This window comes from Mastigoproctus giganteus, chromosome 3 (genome assembly GCF_048544385.1).
Source record: "Mastigoproctus giganteus isolate SK-2022 chromosome 3, ASM4854438v1, whole genome shotgun sequence".
NCBI lineage: Eukaryota > Metazoa > Arthropoda > Arachnida > Uropygi > Thelyphonidae > Mastigoproctus > Mastigoproctus giganteus.
Genome location: NC_143577.1, coordinates 57,248,771 through 57,268,771, shown reverse-complemented (window position 1 = coordinate 57,268,771; position 20,001 = coordinate 57,248,771). Strand labels below are relative to the sequence as shown.

Genomic DNA, 20,001 nt, shown 5'->3' with positions numbered 1-20,001 from the left:
AATTTACTTATTTAAGAGTATGTAGGAAAAAAAAAAAAAAAAAAGACGGAACCAAAAAGTGAATGAGTTTGCTGCATTAAATATTGAGATTGCCGCCCTTGTCATGGGCTTAGGTGGCAACCTGTTACGGATCAGGATTAACCTTATGTAATCCAGGAAATCTACAGTAATGCATGCAAAAATAATAATAATTGAAAAAAAATAATAATAATAAATAAATAAATGCAAGAAAGGGAAAAAAATGAATAAATGAGTATATATATATACACGTATACTAATACAACTATAATAACACTAATATTAGCCTAACATAAAGCTGCCCTCCCCAGAGGGTGTTCTATTTACATGCTACTTTAGACTAGCCCATGAAGGCCGAAATAATATCTTTACAAAATTATACATTATGGTCCTGTCGATGTTTGCAGGTTTTGTTATCATTCTTTTGTTGTTTCATTAAGTATTACGTTATTTAAGAACTTTTTGATAAATCTGTCCGGAATTCTGTTCTTAGAGAGCTTGTCTTTTATTGTCTCAAGTGCTTCAGATCTGTTTTTACTATCGTTGCATATTCTTATTTCTTGTGAAGTAATTATATTACTCTGTATTACTTTCTCTGTATTTATTGGTATTACTTTCTAATCTTCTCTCTTATTGTATAATCCTATTTCTACTTGGTTATTCTCCTTAATATTTATTTTAAGGTCTAAAAACATTACTTTTGTGTTGTCTACATTCGTTTTTGATAAGGTCAGATCATTGGGATAGATATCCTTTTTGATCCCTTCTAGGTTGCTGTCAAAAGAAATTATGTCGTCTATGTATCTGTATGTTTTTATTTGGTTGCTGTTCTTTTCGTAGTTATGTAGGAAAAGGAAGGTTTGCTGCCAGTACTGAAAATTTGGATCCCATAGTGACCCCCTCTGACCTGTTTTTATATATATCCGCCTTCGTATATGTAGCTGTGAATAGACAGAACTCTGTATATACTGACCACTGCCTTTCATTTATTTTTAATTTTTCTTCATAAATCTTCAAAGTATGTAACCAATACTATTTGGAGCTTATCTAACGGGATGGTAGTAAATAGGTTGGCAAAGTCATGTGTTTCTATTTTGGCAATATTAGGATGGTCTTTGATATATTTTAACACTTCAGTGTTCAAGCCTTATACACCTCAATCAGATCAACTCGCAGGTGCTTAGTCTCCAGTTGCTGCAATTTGCAGAACTTAAGCCTTTCTTGGTAAAAGGACCCCTTCGTTCCCCTCACCAATCTGTTGCCCTTCTCTGTACACGATCAAGCAACTCAACACCCTTCCTAAAATGAGGCCTCCAGACCTGTACGCAGTTCTCAAATTGCAGCCTGACCATAGTCTTATACAAAGGGATAATCACCTCCTTTTCCCTACTAGCAAAATTCCTGTATATCATTGACAATGCCCCTTTGCCTGCCCTCGCAATTTGTCTGCATCTCAGAAAACTTCATATCTGACTGCACAATTACCTCCAGGTCCTTTTCGTTCTCTACTACCGTCAGTGTAGTACCACACAGTTGATACGTTAATCTGGGGTTACTGCTTCCCATATGCAGTAATTTACATTTGTCAATGTTAAACTTCAGTTGCCACCTCTCAGCCCATCTGCTCAACTTTTCTAGATCCTGTTGCAGTAGCATACTGTCATTAGTGTCATTAACAACCCTGCCAATCTTTGTATCATCTGCAAACTTTGACATTAAGCCTGATATACCTTCATCAATATCATTGATAAATATACTAAACAACAATGGGCCCAACACTGAACCCTGGAAGACTCCACTAATATCATAAATCCACAAAGAGCAGCATTCATTGATTACCACTCTCTGTCTTCTCCCACTCAACCATCCTTTTATCAATTGAGCTGAGCAACTTACCCTTAATACCATATTGCTCCAATTTGTACAGTAGTCTTCCTGCACAACAGTGTCAAAAGCTTTCTGAAATCCAAGCATATGATATCAAAATGATTTTTTGCATCCAGTTCCTTTGTAACCACATCACAGTAGCCAATAAAATTTGCAGACAAGACTTTCCCTTAACAAACCAATGCTGTGTCTGAATTATTACTGCAGTCTTGTACAGAATCCTGTAATGCATCTTTAACTAGTGACTCCATTATTTTCCCCAGAAAAGAAATTAAACTAACTGGTTTGTAATTACTTGTGTCACCCTTTGAACCCTCGTTGTGAATTGGGGATATATTTGCACTCCAGTCCATGGGGACTTCCCCTGAGTCAAGGATGCTCTCATAATTATGGCTAAAGGTTTGCTTACATCCTTTGCTGCCTCCTTTAATACAATTGGATAGATACCATCTGCCCCAGGTGCCTTTCTTATGTTTAACTTCAATAATTTCTCCTCCACTTTGCTCTCAGTTATTACAAAATCATTAAGCACCCTGTTACAGTTTGATAAACTTCTGGCATTTTCCTCCATTAATAACTCCTCATATGTGAATGTAGATGCAAAAATACTCATTCAGATTATCAGCTATCTGTATCTTCAAACAGGCCTATGGGGCTGGGAATTTCCATACTATAATAATTAATGATAAACACCAGCCAAGAAATTAAACTAAAAATTTACTATACAATGAAATAATATACAATGAAATGTGATGCAAATAAAAATAAAAACACTGATTAAATTATAGTTACAATATAATTTAAAATATAGTTAAAAACAATAAAATTAATTAAAATAAACTAGGTTAAAAGTGATAAAACAATGAAACCTGGAGCTTTCGGAGCACTGCCGTCTCCTTCTTCAACAGCATACTACTAGTGCTAAGACACATCCTTAAGTAGCCGGTCCATGGCACTCATGCACGTGATCATCAGACACATGATCTACATTCTCCATGCGCGTATCGGAAATGGAAGTGGCTCGGGAGCGTGTCAAACAGAAACGGTCATCCCTTCTGAGGACAACTGCCTCAAACAGGGGGTGTAAACAGATCCCCCTGTCCCTATTAATAGTATTGTGACTGGATGAACCGATTTGCAAGCTCTCGAGCCACTTGCTTTCCCAAAATCCATGGGCGCGGTCAGTAATGACCGCGTCTTCAGGGGAGATCCGATGCTGCTTTTCCCAGAAATGCTCTGGCACAGCAGACCTCGCATAGTTAGCAGTCTTGATAGCGGTCGTGTGTTCCCCCAGACGGTCCTTTAAACGTCGCCCCATTTCCCCCACATAACGCTCCTCACAATCCGGGCACTTAATCTCGTAGACCACATTGCTAGTATGGTCCTGGGCTACGGGATCTTTAACTTGGGATATCACTGTGTGCAACCTCCGACCCGGAAGCTGCACACAGCGAGTCTGGCACTCCCGCAATGCCCGTACAATACGTTCTGAAAAGCCACGGATAGTAAGGAATGTATGCAGTAGCCACAGGGGCAGGCCACTCCCTACGATTGGACTAACCCTATGAATATATTTGTCCAAGACCCTCTGGGGGTATCCACATTTCCTGAGGTCTGCCGTGACTTTGCAAATTTCTATTTCCTTTTCTTCAGGAGTACTACAATGGGTCCCCACCCTATTCAACAATGCCCTGGCTACACTGTTCTTATGATGACAAGCCTGTGCAAGGTATAATGAACAAATTGGTCACGGCACATAGGCTTTCTATAGATCGTTGTTTTTAATCTAGATCCATCTCTGCTCACCAAGCTATTTTTTTTTAATTTTTTTTCTTGGCTGGTATTTATGATTAATTATTATAGTATCAGCTATCTGAGCAGGATAATCAACGGTCGAACCATCAATATCAAGTGGACCAATCTGATTCAACCCCTTCCTTGTAGAGTTTATATAAGTAAAGAAATCCTTGCTGTTTTTGTCAGCATCATTTGCCAAAGGTTTCTCATAATCTACTTTCAATTGCCTAACCTCCTTTCCGACTTGATTACAGACTAGCTTATATCTGCCATAGGCTTCTGTGTTACTTGATAATTTATATTTTTTTCTTCTCTGCCACAAGTTCTCATTAGTTCATCCATTTAAACCTAAACTTTTAGCAATATTTCTTAATCAGTATGAAAAGCCTAGTAGCTTCCATGATTAGTTTCTTGAATACTTCCCACTTAAAATTTGCTGTTGGTAACATCATTAGTTTGTCCCTCCACATAGAATTTAAAAACTGTCTCAGACCACTGTAGTCACCTTTACAGAAACAAAAACCCTTCCCTTTACCCCCGACGGTAATTATATCTTTAAGTAAATTCTAGTTAGTTAGTTATTTGGTTTTTAGAAACATTAGCAACTAAGGCCATATTGCTCCGGGATATGTGGTGGTCATTCCCTGACCTTTCCGCATCCTCCGTATTTGGTGGTGACAGGCTCGAATCCCAGTCTAATCAAAAAGTGTGCGCTGCGCACTGCTGCTCCTTCCCACCTGGCTACGGAGGCGCCTAAGTAAATTCTACATCAGTACACTGTGATCACTGCTGATAACCAGATCAAGAGTATTACCCTCTCTGGTTGCCTCTCGAACATGCTACTGCAGAAAACAATCATCCAATAAATCCACAAAAGTCATGCTAGTGTGCAAATAACCAACCCACAAGTTCCAGTCAATATCTGGGAAGTTAAAATCCCCCATTATAACACAATATGATTTACTGGCCCATTCTATTTCTCTGTACAACTGTTTGTTTGTTGTACTCATTAGTCATTATGCCTATAACACACTCCTACTCTCATTTTTGCTTTCCCAGTGATTATGTCACACCAAACTGACTCAACATTGCACTGTCCATCTATGTCAACTGAATGCACTTCCTTAGATTTTGTGTTTCTTAATTAACAGTATAGCTCCTCCTCCCTTCCTATCCTCTCTATCCTTCCTGTACACATTGTACTCTCCAAATTCCAATTCTGCACTGCTTATATCTGTTTAATACTATGTCTCTGATAACTCAACAATATCTACCTTTGATGTCTTGACCAGCACTTCAAATTCATCAAATTTATTTACTATACTTCTAGTATTGGTGTACATGCAGGTATACAGACATACCATTTCCAAAAGCAGAAACCTACCATGTCCAGGACCGTTACTAATACAGACGAGAAATTGCACTCCGGAATAACCTCAGTACCAGCTTTATATTCTTCAATCATATACTTTTTACTTTCCTACAACTAAAATTCTTCCGCACTCTGAGCTATTAGTGTAATAAGAGAGCAGGGGAGTCTCTTGCTATTCTAATTACCTTCCTAACTTCACCTGCCATTAGCTAAATAGCCAGACAATGACTTTTAACTATAATACAAAAAAGTAATAATATATATATATAAAAATAGAACATGATACCCCTTGGTAAATAAGAGGGATTCTTAATTTAACAATTTATTAAAAAGCCAATTCATAGATTAACAAAGATACATAATTCTAAAATTTGATAGTATTAACCAGAGCTATAATGCTCAAATATGTTCTACATTGATATCAATATTTGTAAAAGAATAAGAGAAGTTTATCTCAATATGATACGTAGAACACTTCTGTATGATACTCTTCAGAAATTAAAATGAAAACAATTAAAAACAAAAAATCTTACATTACAGTAAGAAAAAATTAATAATTAAAAATCAAATGAACACAATTAAAAACTAAGTGAATTAATTCAACGAAAAAAATTGCAAAACAATTTTCCTTCCTGCAGCTGACAATGCTTTTTGACCGTATGTCGTGATCACAGGAATGAAAATTACCAATAGCAGTGAGCATGGAACTTAAACAGGGATTATTTGTATTTGCACATGCACGTAAAGGATCACAGTGTCTTGACCTTCCCGATAATGTATTCAATTTGTTAATTTGTCTGGGTTTTTTTTTTTTTTTTTTTTTTATTTCTGAGACCTGTGCTTAATGTCACAAATCTATGGTCTTCAATACAGACCAATCGTTAGGATTCAGAAATAAAAAACAGACACATTAACAAATAGACACATTAACAATCAGGAGGGTCAAGACGCATTCAAACGAGTTCTAACACATTGTCATGAGCTTGCAACCAAATACATACGAGTTGTGTGACGACCCACCCCCACATATGCACAATGGTCTACTGCAGAATACTTCAGCTAGTTCGCAAGCACCCCCTCGCCCAACATTCAACAAATCGACATATCAATAGGTTACAAATTTTATCTCATATAGGCTATCGCAGGACCAGATTTAACCTTTATTCAAAGGATTAAATTACAGTTTACCACCTCGAAAACTACCTAAAAAACAGTGTGTAATTGAGATTGAATTTGGACTCCGTAATGTTCCACAAAAAGATTTATTTATTCAACAAGTTAACCGGGTGGTGAATAACATAAAAGAAACGCGACTTCCTAAATTGAATACACATGACAGTTCAGCTTTATGTGAACTTCGGAAAAATAAAGACATTATTATTCAGAGAGCTGATAAAGGGGATACAGTGGTAATACTCAATAAACCTGATTATATTAATATGTTAGAGTCAGTTGTATCAGATACCTCTCTTATCTTGAAGTAGACCCGGCACTATTTACCAATTTGGTCAATCAATACAATAAAATGTTAAATTTTATCGTATCGAAAAAACGATAAAACCACGTATCGAAAAAACGACTACATTACTATAGCTCAGTTAAAGGAATTGAAGGCCAGAACATACAATATTCCTGCACTTTTCAGTCAAGTAAAATTACATAAGACCGGATTTCCTATTCAACCTATTGTTTCCTACAGAAACTCTGCATTTGCATCCTTGGCCACACATGTAAATATAGCATTATAAAGCCCTTTAGACAGGCGATACAATTTGGGATTAAGAACTACGATATACTATTTAATAACCTTAAGGACTGTAGACTTGGCAGTAATGATAATTTATTCTCACTAGATGTTACCTCGTTATATATGTATATAAACGTTGAATTAGTAAAAATTCAGCGCTACAGGGCTCAATAATCTCTTACTTTTTAATAAACATTGAATACACATTAGATATTCTTTGGGGTACATTAAATAATAACTCAATACCAATTAATCATACGAAACTTCCTACTAAGGAAATTTTTCACTTAAACTCTTAGTTGAAGCCAACTATATCACCTTTCGAGACAAAGTATACAAAACAAATTTTCGGTTTGCCAATGAGATTAAACCTGAGTGGCCTAATATCGGAGATCTGTCTCTCAACAATTGACGCCTTTTCTACCCCGTATCACATATATGGGAGGTATTTAGACTATGTACTAGTCATTACTGATAGCAGCACTATCCAAGACATTTTACATTTGTTTAATAATATTCATTCTAGACACAAATTTACACTGGAGAGGGAGAATACGGATACTAAGTCATTAAATTTTCTAAATTTCACGCTTACTCGGGACGCAAATAAAATCTAACTTAATATCTATTGTAAACCTACAAGCATCGGTATGCTTCTGCATTATAACAGCTATCACCCGTTAACCTACAAAAGTTCAATTATCTTTAATCAATTTCTCAATGCTTATAAATATTCAACAACGGAATCTGCTTTGGGCTCAGAAATACAAATATTAAGCAGAAGATTCTTAAACAGGGATTGCCCACTTGCTACAATAGACAAAATTAGGGTACAAGTTAAGGATAGAATTCAATAAAATACACCAATCAATAATAGTAATATCAAAAAATACTTTATTTCTGTCCCATACATTGAACAGTGGCAAAAACAACTTAACAGATTCTTTAAAGATACTGAATTTAAAATTGTAGCCAGGCCAGTACGGAAATTACCCACTATACTGAACAATCCCTCAGTCCTTTCCTCGTTCGCAACACAAATAAATGACCTAGTATACAACATTTCTTGCGGTGATTGCAACTCGTCTTATCAGGGTTCTACACAGTTTCCTCTGAATTTTCGTATTAATCAACACGTGGCCTCAGTTCATGCTTCTCATTCAGCAGCGTCAGAATTAGCCTTTCGTGCCGGTAATGAAAACCATACTTTTTTATTTAACGAGGCCAAAATACTTACTGTCCAACGTAATTGTACGAGACTATCAATTGCAGAAACCATCGAAATTAAATTACATGAGAATTCTGTTAATATTCGCCGGCCATACCTAATCTCTGACTCGTGGTCCTTTACGTACATGCACAAAGACAAATAATCCCTATTTAAATTCCATGCTCACCCCTATTCGGTAATTTTCATTCCTGTGATCACGACATACGGTTGAAAAGCATTGTCAGCTTCAGGGGGAAAAATAGTTTTGCAATTTTTTTTTTTTTTCCGTTGAATTAATTTTTTACTTGCGTTAAATTGATTTTTAATTGTGTTTATTTGATTTTTAATTATTTCTTACTGTAATGTAAGTTTTTGATTTTTTAATTGTTTTCGTTTTAATTTCTGGAGATTATCATACAAAAAAGTGTTCTATGTATCATACTGAGGTAAACTTCTCTTATTCTTTTACAAATAATTCCAAAATATAATTGGATGTATATACCTAAATTCAAGATGGCCCACTGCAATGGAAATACAAATACAAGTAGTCACCCAGAGAATCTGTCTCTAAAACTACTCTTAACTGAAAATATTTAAATATAAAATCTGATTTTCATAAAAAATACAAAATGACTACTCCTTACCTTTGGAAGTCTCCTCTTCTCTTTTATAGGTATTGGTCTATTATTAGCAGGCATGGTAACTTCATTCACTAGAAGTAAATAAAGTATCAGTGAGCAAAACGTAACTATTAACAATTCCATTTGCAAAATACAGAGATTATTATTAGCCACTAATTTTAAGCATATTGTTATTTTTTTTAGACAGCATAAATTATAACCAGGCCATTGTATAACTTAACAATTAATTTTGCATCTAGCATGCATCACAATGAGATAACACAACACAAAGCATTATAAAACAGTTTTATTATAAATACAATACTACCATATTTTTATGCCTAAGTCATCCTGCTATTCATGCAAATGCCTTAATAAACCTGGTTATAAATAAACAATAGTTTTATGCTCATATATTTCTAATGCTGTACAGGCAGAAATAACATTTTACTTTTGTTAGAAAAATGGTTGATTTTAGTGGCAGATAAACATCAAAATTTTGGAATTAAAAAAAAAAAAAAAAAAAAAAGTGCCTTTAATAAGCTTTCGGTCCACAGATTTTGCCCTTATACCAGCGGACTGTACAACTAATTAACCCAGCAGTAGTAATATTCCATAGTGGTACCACATAACCCAATGTCTGACCTTTTACCAGTGAACTACAATGCTTATCTAATTTTCTTTCTTTTTTTTTTTTTTTCTTCTTTAATAATAATAATAATAATAATAATTGAAAATATGCATTTTTGGTCCTAGAAATGCTCATTAGATATAATGAAAAAGTTAATTTCAAAAATGCTCGTAACATAAAATAGAAATTTGAAACAATCTCCACCAAATTTCAGTTGGAGTTTGTACTCCAACACAACAAATTAAGCAAATATTTATAAAAAAATAAATGCACAAGGCATAATACGTTAAGAGTCAGAGTTCAATATCTATATAATATTGGTGTAGATACACCATAGCATATTAAGAAACTAATCATTTGCTCTGTATCTCATACTGTGCTCTTCCTTCACAACGAGTTGCCATGGTATTGCACTACCTCGAATAAGTAATGCTTCACTAATAGAGAAGACTATTGTGTGATCATCTTCACAACTGGGTTGTCATGTCTGCAATACCAGGGTACCTACCCAGCCGCCGATGATAGGCCAATAGCTTTGAAACAGTGCCATCTGGGTGGTGGTACTCAATGAGAATAAGTAACAATAGTCTTCTCTATTAGTGAAGCGTTACTTATTCGAGGTAGTGCAATACCATGGCAACTCATGAAGGAAGAGCACAATATGAGATACAGAGCAAACGATGCCTCCCACACTACCATGGTAGTTTCTTAAGAGTTATCTACGGTGTATCTACACCGATATTATATAGCAAATATTTATGAAAGATACCTTAAAATTAATGTATTTGAATTGGAAAAAACAAGTAACAATAAATTGCTATTAATTCTTTCTGTATATCTAATAAATATAAAATAGTAAATGATGTTATACATCATCTTCCACTTTCAAGATTGAGGCATTCACTACCATTATTTTTGTACTAAAATACAAAAATAATGGCAATATGTTGTTGTGTGTGCCCACTTTTAATTATTCATTTGAGTTATTTATAATAATACATACATTACAGCAGTGTTTCTCAACCTTTTTGTTGCTGTGACACTTTTAAACGGCACACTTTAAAGACGCTAAAATTTTGCGGCACGTTACAATCACTACTATATTCATATATTCAGAAATGGGAAGCTATTTTTGTTGGGTATATTTAATAATACACATATTATTTGTATAGTATAGGTGAATATCTAGTACTAGGAAACAAAACGTGATGTCATATTGATTGCCGGAAGGTGAAGCATATATAAACGAATTTTTTTTTTTGTTTGAATTCATTTTGGTTATATTCCAGATTATGGGTACCCTCCAGAGGAAGTAGCTTCTTTTGCCTGAATCTTAGTTAGGGTGTTTATTTCCCACCTTGCCACTGTTTTAAAATTGAGAACTAGTTTCCCAATTTTAAAACAGAGGCAAGGTGGGGATAAACATCCTAAGACTAACCATATCGGGCTAGGCATGTCAATCACTTGTACTCGTAATGATCAAGCAGAAAGGGTACCAGATTGTAAGGACTAACCCAAAATTTTAATATTGGCTGACCATGCCCATGCCGCTGTTTTAAAATTGGAAAATGAGTTTCCGATTTAAAAACAGCAAGGTGAGGATAAACACTCTAAACAGGATTCAAGCAAAAGGAGCAACTTCCTCCAGAGGTGTACCCATAATCTGAAGAATAACCTTAATTTTTATCATAAAACTGAGTTATTAAATTTTTTTTTTTTAATTTGCATTTCCCGCAGTACACTTGAAGAATACTAGCGGCACACAGGTTGAGAAACACAGCAATACAATACCATTAGTTCACTGTATGCAGAAATACTACACAAAATAAGAATTAACATGAACGTACAAAAATGGATAACAACTATTTACAGCTTTGAATAAAATATAATATGGATAACAGTTCAACAGGTGTATTCAACTTTAGTGTGCCACGGCAAACATTTTTGTCCACAAAAATTGCCTATCAGAGTGACAAATTGATAATATTCATTTTCCTCAAGGTATGTGATTATTTTCAATGGGTATCAATTAGATTTGTTTCAGAATAAAGAATTTTGTCATAAAATTTAACATGACAATCAGAGTAGCACTTTAATGGTCAATATGACCACTGGTTTAACTTCCCATTGAAGGAAATTAATTTCTTATAAAAATAATTTTATTCTATGAAATCCTTTTCAGTGAAGCAGCATTTTGTCAATGTTGATCTCTTTCCATGCATGCACTTTTCATTTCTGGCTTTTACCTGAATGTCTGAAGATGAATGTCCCCGACTTGTGTGAAACTAAATAAATATACAGGAACTCCCCGACTTACGTAAGGGTTGCGTTCCATGGAACAACGTAAGTCAGAATTTCCCCATACTTATGCAGCACTAGCAACTGTGCTCTCTGAATTGATTGAATCAAAAAAGAAAAGTTCAACAAACATGTAAATAGAATTATTGTATTTATTCTATTTTTTTTTTTATCTCATGCACAGGAAAAATTACAAAAGCATGCAATTTAAAAAAAATTTAAAAATTATTATTTTTTTTTTATTTTATTTTTTTTTTTTGGTAGTTATTGGCGAATAGGCTTCTGTGGCCATAATGCACCTCCCAAGGTTTTTGCAGTACTTTGATCCAAGCCCGAGGCGGGAATCGAACCCGCGACCTTTGGGTTGCCAGGCAGGCACTTTACCCACCCGGCTAGCCTGGTCAGCTTAAAAATTATAAAATTACAAAAAAAGAGAGGAATCAGGCATAACGTTAGTAAGTTTTACCTCACGCATCATTGCCAGAATCGATGTCTTCAGCTGATAAGTACACTGCTACGGAGGTTAAGGGCTGTGGAGATTTAGAAGGGGTCGGCCACTCAACCTTACGATTGTTTGTTATTTGGTTTTTAGGAGCATTAGCAACTAAGGCCATATTGCTCCAGGAATATGCGGTGGTCATTCCCTGACCTTTCCGCATCCTCTGTATTTGGTAGTCACGGGCTCGAACCCCGGTCTAATCAAGAAGCGTGTGCTATGCACTGCTGCTCCTTCCCACCTGGCTACGGAGGTACCCCCAACCTTACGAAACAACATATTAATGGATGACTGAATGGTGGCTTTTTTCTTTTCATCGTAGATTCCTTTCTAGCAAGCATATCATTCACCCCTCTTAACTTTTAAGAATCATTCGCTGTCAGGATCCATCTTCTCAAACCTCGCCATTGTCGATGCAATTTCACGAAATGCATTGCCATCTCTCTGGTGATGAAGTGCCTCGGTTCCTCATCTGGTTCATCTTGAGCTTCGTCAGCATTTTCTTCTTTCACTATCGCTGCCTGCAAGTCAATAAGTTATTCGTTAGATAATGCCTTCTCTTCTTCCTCTTAACTCCTCCACGTCTTTGGCATCAACCTCCAACTGAAGCAGCTCTGCAACCTTTACATCTTATCTGTAACCTCATCGTATGATTCATCTTTTTCAAATCCTTCGAAGGCTTTCACGTGCCGTGGGCATATTTTCTTCCATGCGCCAGCCATTTAAACAACTTTTAGTAATTTCCACCCAGGCCTTAATGTTTAAGATGGCATGGTAAATACTGTAAGATTTCTAGAAGTCTCTTAATGTAATATAAAATTTTTCTCATCGTCTACTAGGGACAATGCCTGAGCAAATGTGCTTAAATAGTATGCTTTTAAATTTGAAATAACACCCAGATCCATAGGTTGGATGAGTGAAGTTGTGTTTGGCAGTAGAAACATGACTTTCACGTTCGAATTGAAATCATCTAGATCAGGGGCGGCCAACTTAATTTGTGATGTGATCTACTTTTTTACTTCAAAATGTGCCGCGATCTACCATCTCAAGAATTTCATTGCACATGGGTGAAAAAGTTAATCAACACATATTGAAAAATGTTTATAAATTTTAAAATTCAATACAATTCAGAATTCTTATTTTAAATTCATACGTACTTAAAATTTTAATTTATGCGAAGTTTGTGTCTTCGTGTCATCTGCCAAGCTTTCAAAATCGCAGATATACGGGGATGTGATAAGGCCAATCGTAAAGAATCTTCTGTAAGCAAGTCCGTAAGAGTAGAGCGCTTCTTTGTCTTTGTTTGTTTCAAATACAAAAAGGCCAATTCACATAGACATGTGGAACCAAAACAAGAATTTAAAAGTTCACTGCATTTTTTTACATTTCGGTACTTCTCTCGGCAAACATATTTCCAAAAGTCTTTTTCTGATGATCTGGCTTTTAGGAAGATATCATTTCGTAATGTAATAATTTCATTTTCAAGTAATATTTTCACGGTTTGAAAAATCTCAGCGATCTTTTCTACAATTTATTTTGTATCTAAGTCGACATTAAATGGATAAGAAATATATTGAACAATGTCTTCAATTGCTTTAAAATCACTGAATCTGGTTTCAAAATCATCCATAACTTTCTCAATTTCAGAAACATATTTCTCACTATAAAATTCAAAAACGGGATATTTTTGCAAAATGATCGGAATTTTTTTTTTTCTTTCAGATCCTTAGACATTGCCAACAATTGATATTTATATGCAGAAATACTACTAATCAGTGTGTTGAAGTGCCTTTCTAAATTTCCTTTTTTGAGTATAGCCACGGACGCATTGCAAATCAAACGTTTTTTATCATTACAAAAGAGTATTCTAGTTCCCATTCTTGATGAAAATGACACGTTTTGCTCTTTTTCGTAATATTCATTTTAAATCAAAGGTTATTAAATTAATGTATAAGTACTGCCATTAAGTAATCTAAATAACAATTCAATGCAAACAATATGCTCTCCACAACATAACTGCGTGCATTTTCACTAGACAAGCCTAGGGCTGTGCAGCAACAAGAGTAGTCATGGGGTTCGTCGGATTTGTAATAAGCGTATATAGTGGGGCGCATAATAACAATATTTAGATTTTGAATAATCTATTTTTATATATATTTAAAATTCGTCGTGATCGACCGAAATTAAAGCCGCAATCGACTGGTAGATCGGGATCGATTTGTTGGCCACCCTCGATCTAGATGCATAGGATGTCCAGGAGCATTATCTAATAGAAGCAAAATCTTGAAAGGAATGTCTTTGTCTTAACAATATTTTTCAACCTCGGGAATGAAGCAGCATTTAAACCAATCCTCAAAGAGATATTGTTATCCATGCTCTCTGGTTCGATCAGAAATGCACGGGTAAGGTGGCTTTATTGAAGCCCTTAAATGCACAAGGATTTCCAGAATGGTACACAAGCAGTGGTTTTAATTTGTAATCTCCCGCTGCATTAGTCCCAAGCAAAAGTGTGGCCCTATCTTTTGACGCCGTGAAACCTGGCATTGTATTTTCCTCTTTGGCAACGCATGTTTGCTTCTGCATTTTTTTCCAATACAGAGCAGTCTTGTCAACGTTAAAAATTTGCTGCGTTGAATAGCCACCTTCATCAATAATTTTTTCCAACACATCACAAAATTTCTCTGCAGCTGCAGAACCGGCATTGGCGACTTCACCGCATACTTTTTAATGTTTTAGAAACCAGCGCAATGCTTGAACCTATTAAATCGCCCATTGTTTGCCACGACTTGGGTTGGGGTTCACCGTACTTATCCTTAATATCTTTATAAATATAGCAATACCTTGCTTAACATAGCTTCACACAGCATGGGTTTCACTATAACAAGGTTTTCAATTAAGTTTAAGTCGAAAATTTACTGTACATATTAAAACTCATTCAATAGCCTAGACACTTACTCTACATATATGCTGCAATGCCAACTCTATTGTCTCACATGCACATTATTATTATTATTATTATTAGCTGTATGGTGCAAGGAAGCCCGAGGCTTATGATGCACCAGCCAAAAAAAAAAAAAAAAATGCCCCGAGTTACCCTAAGACACAGAGAGGGAGAAAAGTAGAAGGGAATCACCAAGAAAGAGAAAAATGATGATATCCAGCTCAGGACCCTGGGTGTGCCAAGCCCATATTCACCAGATGTGAGCCCCCTGGGGTTAATTATATGCCAATAGCTCCCTTCAGGCTGTCACTGGCAACGTGCAACTGTGCTCAATATTTGTAATTCCACCTGACAAGACAAAATGATAGCTTTTCATTTCACAATTTATGTTTTACCCCTTTAGATATGATCAAAAAGTATATTTGCATCGTGGCTAGCAATCACTGCCAACAACACGTGTTCTGTTTGGCAGCATGTTTTGCCCCATTTGGCAAATTATTTCACTGGTTTTGAATCACGAATTCAGAAAATTGCCAAAGACATTGTGCAGATCAGAAAAGACTTCGAATTTGAAACTTTGACACTGACAATATACGTGATCACATGCAAATGACTTAGATAATGCAACTCTCCTTGAAATTGACGAGCAAACTGCATATGAAAAAGAGGAAAACAATTCTGAAGTGGATAACACTGTAGTGGCACCAAAAGAATTTTCAACCTATGAATTGGAGAAAGTTTTTATTGGGAGGGGGGGTTGCATGGCCTGCAAGGCGATTATGAATGGAGATTGGGATGTTGAATCCCGTTATATTTTTGACAACAGAAAAATTAACCAGAACACACGAATAACGCAAATAAATTTACGATATATCAAGATACGGCAAATTTTACAAGATGGGTTTTGATGATACAAAGACTTCTATGCCGAGAAAAAGAAGAGACGACTTCACTGGACTTTACTGAAATACCTAAATAAACAATGCTTTTTTTTTATATATATCTCTAATGATGTTACCTTTAATTAATAAAATTTTTGCAATATTTTTAATTTAAAATCCTTTTAATTGGCTATCAACTGCAACCTCACCATCTGTGGCTCTCTTGCCCATGTCTTGGACAAGTGCACACTACAAGCGCAAGAACTTGCAGCTCGCCCGCTCATGACAGCAAAACAGTATCTACTGCTTATATCCCATAATACCTACACACCTCAGACCACATTTCTAGGATCTTGCGCGAGTACCACGTAAACTGCTTGCAACTTCCTGGTTGAGGTTGCAATCTCTGGTCTCTATGACAAAAACACCCATCGCCTCTTTTTTAAGCAGCGGTATTGTATACTGGATTACATGCCACAGTTGTGGCAGCTGCTATGTGGGGGAGAGCTCCAGATGTCTCCAGGACCGCCTCGCAGAAGATGGATCCATCCTCTTAGGTGACACTGCAATCGCAAAGCATTTCTGGTCAACTCAACATGAACTCAATCCCAGCCGCAACAGTGAAGTGATTGACCAATCTCTTCACTACTATCACTGCCTGTGGCTTGAGTCCCTAAACATATCTAGTGGTCCAATGTTTCAAACTGCAAGAGGTACAAGACTACACCCAATTTTGGAGTCTGTAGTGTTAAAGCAGTCCAAATTCGCACCGGGTACCAACAACAATCACCTGATTCGACAGCGAGTGATTGAACACTCACATTCACGTGAGCACTCTTTCAGTTAAGTTATCTGAGCACGCACTACTTATTTTAGTTTATTCGATTCCTAACATTTTATGTCATGTTTGCATTTCCATGTGTGTATGTACTTAGCTGAAAGGGACACGCTATCCCGAAGGCTCCTACTTATAGTATTAAAATTTATTTTAGTTACTGCTTTCATGTTAATATCTGCCTTTGATGCCTTGACCAGCACCTCAAATTCATCAAATTTATTTACTATACTCCTAACATTGGTGTAAATGCAAGTATACATGCACTTATTCTTACTCTTAGTTACCCTAACAGCCCATGTATTTAGTTGTTCCCTGATGACTCCCAGCAGTCTTTCAAATTCCCGGCACCTCGCTTTCCAGGATGTTGCTCATTCCAACAGAAGCAGTGCAAGAATCACTTTCACCTCTGCCAGCGGCTACTGTTAATCTATTAGGCTGTGTATCCTTCCCCCCCAAGCTAGCAGTATTCAGACCCACCTAACACTGCCTTGATAGCATACACAGAATTCAAGAAAATATCCTTGCGCCCTCTGTATTTAAGTGTATCCCATCCCTGTAGAAACATTCTCTCGTATTAACAAGCTCAGACCAGTGAGAAAAAAATTCTACCCCATGAGCCTTGCATAATCTCTCTAGGGCCAAATTGATTTACAAGGCTCTCATCGTATACTCCCTCCTATCATGTTTGGGCAGAATTGCAGACACTTTCAAACATAACCCTAACTCGCAACTTTTTTTCAATATTGACCTGTACTTGCTAAGTAAATCTGCAGATCTCCTACTCTTAATGTCATTAGTGCCAACGTGTACAACATTATCACCCTTTGTGCCTTTAAAAGATGATATCTACTCAACAGCATCATCAACTTTTGCCCCTGGCAGACATAGCGTGGTCCTACAGTATCTGGCTTCCGGAAATTGAAGAAAATCATTCATAAGAATAAGTTGACCCATAAATGACCACAATAAGCACTGTCATTCTTCAAAATTCAGGCGACCATATTTTAGAATTCAAAATAACATCCCCACTAAGTTCCTTGACATTGAGCTAGATCTTGATGCAGACCCAAAAGCTGAGAAAGCCAGATGCTACAAAATGAATTAGTGAAAATCTGGCAGACCCACTGGAATAGGTCCTAAGTTGAGATGGTTACCAGAAGATTACTTCCTGATGTCACATTTACATCCTCTAAGTCTGTCCAATCCTGGCTTTCCCTCACCATGGAGACTTACTTCCTTTCTGGTTACAGGACATGGCTTTGTTAATCAACAACTGCACCAACCAGGCCTTTGCACAACTGACCTGTGCTACTGCAGTGCAAGGAATACTGAAGGCACCTCCTTTTTGACTGTATTCTGAACGAAGATCATCCCAATATCTGAAAATCAATCAGACCAGTTACTCCTAACCCCTGAACATTTAGTATTAGTAACGGCCGTATGATGCAAGAAAGCCTATGGCTTATGCTGCACCAGCCAAAAAAAAAAAAAAAAAAAATCCGAACAAAACAATGATAAAAACAAAAATTAAATAAATAAATAAATAATAATAATTAATAAATAAATAAAAATAATAAAATGAAATAAAAATAAATAAAAAGGAAATTAATCCTATCATCCTATGCGCTTCCCTTACCCGAAAGTACTATCCAGATGACCTTTGAATTTCCCCAAACTGTCGGCCTCTACCACCCATGAAGGCAACTTATTCCAGTAATTTATAACCCGCTGGCTAAAATAAAACTTCCTGCAGTCCAATCTAAACATTTCCCCCCGTAACTTGAATTTATGTCCCCTAGTTCTAGCATCATTTATAATCTTGAAAATTTTATCCTCATTCATTTTACTGATGCCTCTCAGAGCCTTAAACACCTCAATCAAATCTCCTCTAAGGTGTCTAGTTTCCAAACTCTGCAACCCACATATTCGAAGTCTTTCTTCATAAGGACGCCCTTTTGCCGATCTCACCAGGCGAGTTACCCGTCTTTGCACCCTTTCAAGAAGCTCGATGTCTTTCTTTAGGTGCGGTCTCCATACTTGAACACAGTATTCCAAGTGTGGTCTAACATAAGCCTTATATAATGGGATTATCACGTCCCTATCTCTACTTGCAAAAGTTCGATAGATCATCGATAGGACACCATGGGCCTTCCTTGCAACCTGTTTACAATGCTCAGAGAATTTCATGTCTGACCGTATCGTAACACCCAAGTCCCTTTCCTCCAGTACTGGGTTTAGTTGAACTCCACCAAGTGACTAAGTTATTTTGGGATTACTGTTTCCCAGATGTAATACCTTACACTTTGTTGGATTAAAGCACAGCTGCCATTTTTCTGACCATTCTTGAAGTCTATCTAGGTCTCTCTGAAGAAGCTCAGCTTGACAGTGATCATTAACTACTCTACCAATTTTAACATCATCTGCAAATTTAGCCATCACGCCCTCTATCCCTTCATCAACGTCGTTTATGAAAATTAAAAACAACAGTGGTCCTAATACTGATCCTTGGGGAACCCCACTTCTTACATCAACCCAATCTGAGGAATAGCCATTTATCACAACCCTCTGCCTCCTGCCCTGAAGCCATCCTTCTATCCATCTAAGGATTTTCCCAGTGATTCCAACCTGTTCCAGCTTATAAAGCAACCGCTCATGTGGGACTGAGTCAAAAGCTTTGCTGAAATCTAAATAAACAATGTCGAAATTATTCCCTAAATCCAGCTCATGAGTGACCCTTTCGAAATAGCGAACCAGATTTGTTAAACATGATTTTCCCTTTACAAAACCATGCTGAGTATCCTTGAGAATTTCAATTCGATCCAAATGATCCTGAATTCCACCCTTGATCATTGCCTCCATGATTTTCCCTACTACTGAAGTCAGACTGACATGTCGATAATTTCCCACTTCACTTTTCGAGCCACCCTTATGTATGGGAGATACATTTGCACTTTTCCAATCCAAGGGAATCTCCCCATAGTCTAGTGATGCTCGCATAACCAGCCTCAGTGGTTCAATGCATTCGCTTGCCGCCTCTCTCAAGATTATAGGGTACATTCCATCAACTCCAGGAGCCTTACTGGTCTGTAGGCTTGAAAGTTTTTTCATTAAATAATCTTGCAAAATTTCAATATCATTAATTAAATATTTTTTAACTTCGCTCCCACAATTTCCCATTGCCACAAAAGGCTTTTCATTTGTAAATATCGATGCAAAATAACTGTTGAGTTAATCTGCAACGGCAGCTGGTGTATTTATTACTATA

At 36.5% G+C, this 20,001-nt stretch overlaps 1 protein-coding gene across 3 annotated transcripts in view; it reads right to left on the bottom strand.

Annotated features, from left to right (window-relative positions):
• The window catches only part of larp (La related protein), a 467,832-nt gene that overhangs the window by 269,953 nt on the left and 177,878 nt on the right, over positions 1-20,001 (bottom strand). For all 3 annotated transcript variants that reach the window (XM_090369301.1, XM_090369300.1, XM_090369299.1), the window contains one exon: positions 8,676-8,743. In XM_090369301.1, the coding sequence (XP_090225427.1) occupies positions 8,676-8,729 (54 nt within the window). In that variant the 5' untranslated portion in view covers positions 8,730-8,743. The remainder of the gene's footprint in view (positions 1-8,675; positions 8,744-20,001) is intronic.